Source organism: Egretta garzetta, unplaced genomic scaffold, assembly GCF_000687185.1.
Source record: "Egretta garzetta isolate BGI_Z169 unplaced genomic scaffold, ASM68718v1 scaffold888, whole genome shotgun sequence".
Lineage (NCBI taxonomy): Eukaryota > Metazoa > Chordata > Aves > Pelecaniformes > Ardeidae > Egretta > Egretta garzetta.
This window is the reverse complement of record NW_009260628.1, coordinates 20617-21800: the sequence shown is the minus strand read 5'-3', so window position 1 is coordinate 21800 and position 1184 is coordinate 20617. Positions and strand designations below refer to the sequence as shown.

General features: G+C 66.3%; 1 protein-coding gene across 1 annotated transcript in view; it reads right to left on the bottom strand.

Moving 5' to 3' along the window:
* CRTAC1 (cartilage acidic protein 1) overlaps positions 1–1184 on the bottom strand; it is a 9477-nt gene that overhangs the window by 6402 nt on the left and 1891 nt on the right. Inside the window, 1 exon segment of the mRNA XM_035900937.1 lies at positions 303–433. Coding sequence (XP_035756830.1) covers positions 303–433 — 131 coding nt within the window.

Genomic DNA, 1184 nt, shown 5'->3' with positions numbered 1-1184 from the left:
GGGCTGGTGCCCAGGGGAGGGGAGGGGCCCCCCGGGACCCTGCAGGGGAGGGCTGGAGGGGCACGGGGGGTGGGAAGGGAGCGGAGATGCCCCCTGCCCACCATGTCCTGCCTGCTCACCGTCCGGTCCACGCAGGCGACGGAGCGCCCAGCAAAGCGGCTGGCCACGTCCCGGTTCACCTCGTCGCTCAGGAGGTCCTCCCAGCGCCCATTGCGACTTGAAGAGCAGGGGAGGGCTGGAGGGGCACGGGGGGTGGGAAGGGAGCGGAGATGCCCCCTGCCCACCATGTCCTGCCTGCTCACCGTCCGGTCCACGCAGGCGACGGAGCGGGCAGCAAAGCGGCTGGCCACGTCCCGGTTCACCTCGTCGCTCAGGAGGTCCTCCCAGCGCCCATTGCGGAACTTGAAGAGTTTGTCCGTGTAGGTGGCCATGCCTGGGGGTAGCACTGGTCAGGGGGCTGCAGCATCCTGCCTCCTCCCAAGGAGGGTGCCCTGAGGCAAGGGGAGGCTGGGGAAGGGGCATCCCAAACCCCTGCTTTGTCCCCTGCAGCCCTGCGAGACCAGGCTGCCCCCGCAAGAACCCCCATGACCCTTAAGGGCCACCAGGAGACACACAGAAGAATCAAGTCATTAAGGTAAAATGTGTCCCGATGGGGCACGGCTCCGTAGATCATCCCTGGGAAGGTAAAAAATCGATTCGGTGCCAGGCACAGGCAGCGAGCCGCGCTGCCCGTGACAGCACTGATGGCAGTGCCTGATTTAGGGACAGGTGCGCCAGTGGCCACTGCCAGCCCGTGTAATTAGGAGCGTCAGGAAGACAGATCCGCTGCCTAGAGGTCAGGACTGTGGGACAGGGACATGGGGCAGAGCTGAGCTGGAGCACTGACCCAGGGAGCTCTGGGGGTGCCCAGTGCTGGGCTGGGGCACACGGGTCTCCTCCCCATGACAGACATCTCAGGAGCTGGGACAGCACCAGCAGGGCAGGATTAGACCTGGCTTGGTCCAGCGGGCACAGGAACACCATGGCATGGAGGGGCACGGCTGCTGAAAGGCACGGCTCAGATTTGCAGTGCAGGGTCCCTGTGGCAGGGCAGTCCCACGGGTGGTGGGGAAGCTGCCGTCCTGCTCGGGGTGCCACCAGGAGGGCGGTGGGCAGCTGGAAGTGCTGACTTGGCGGCTGGCTGG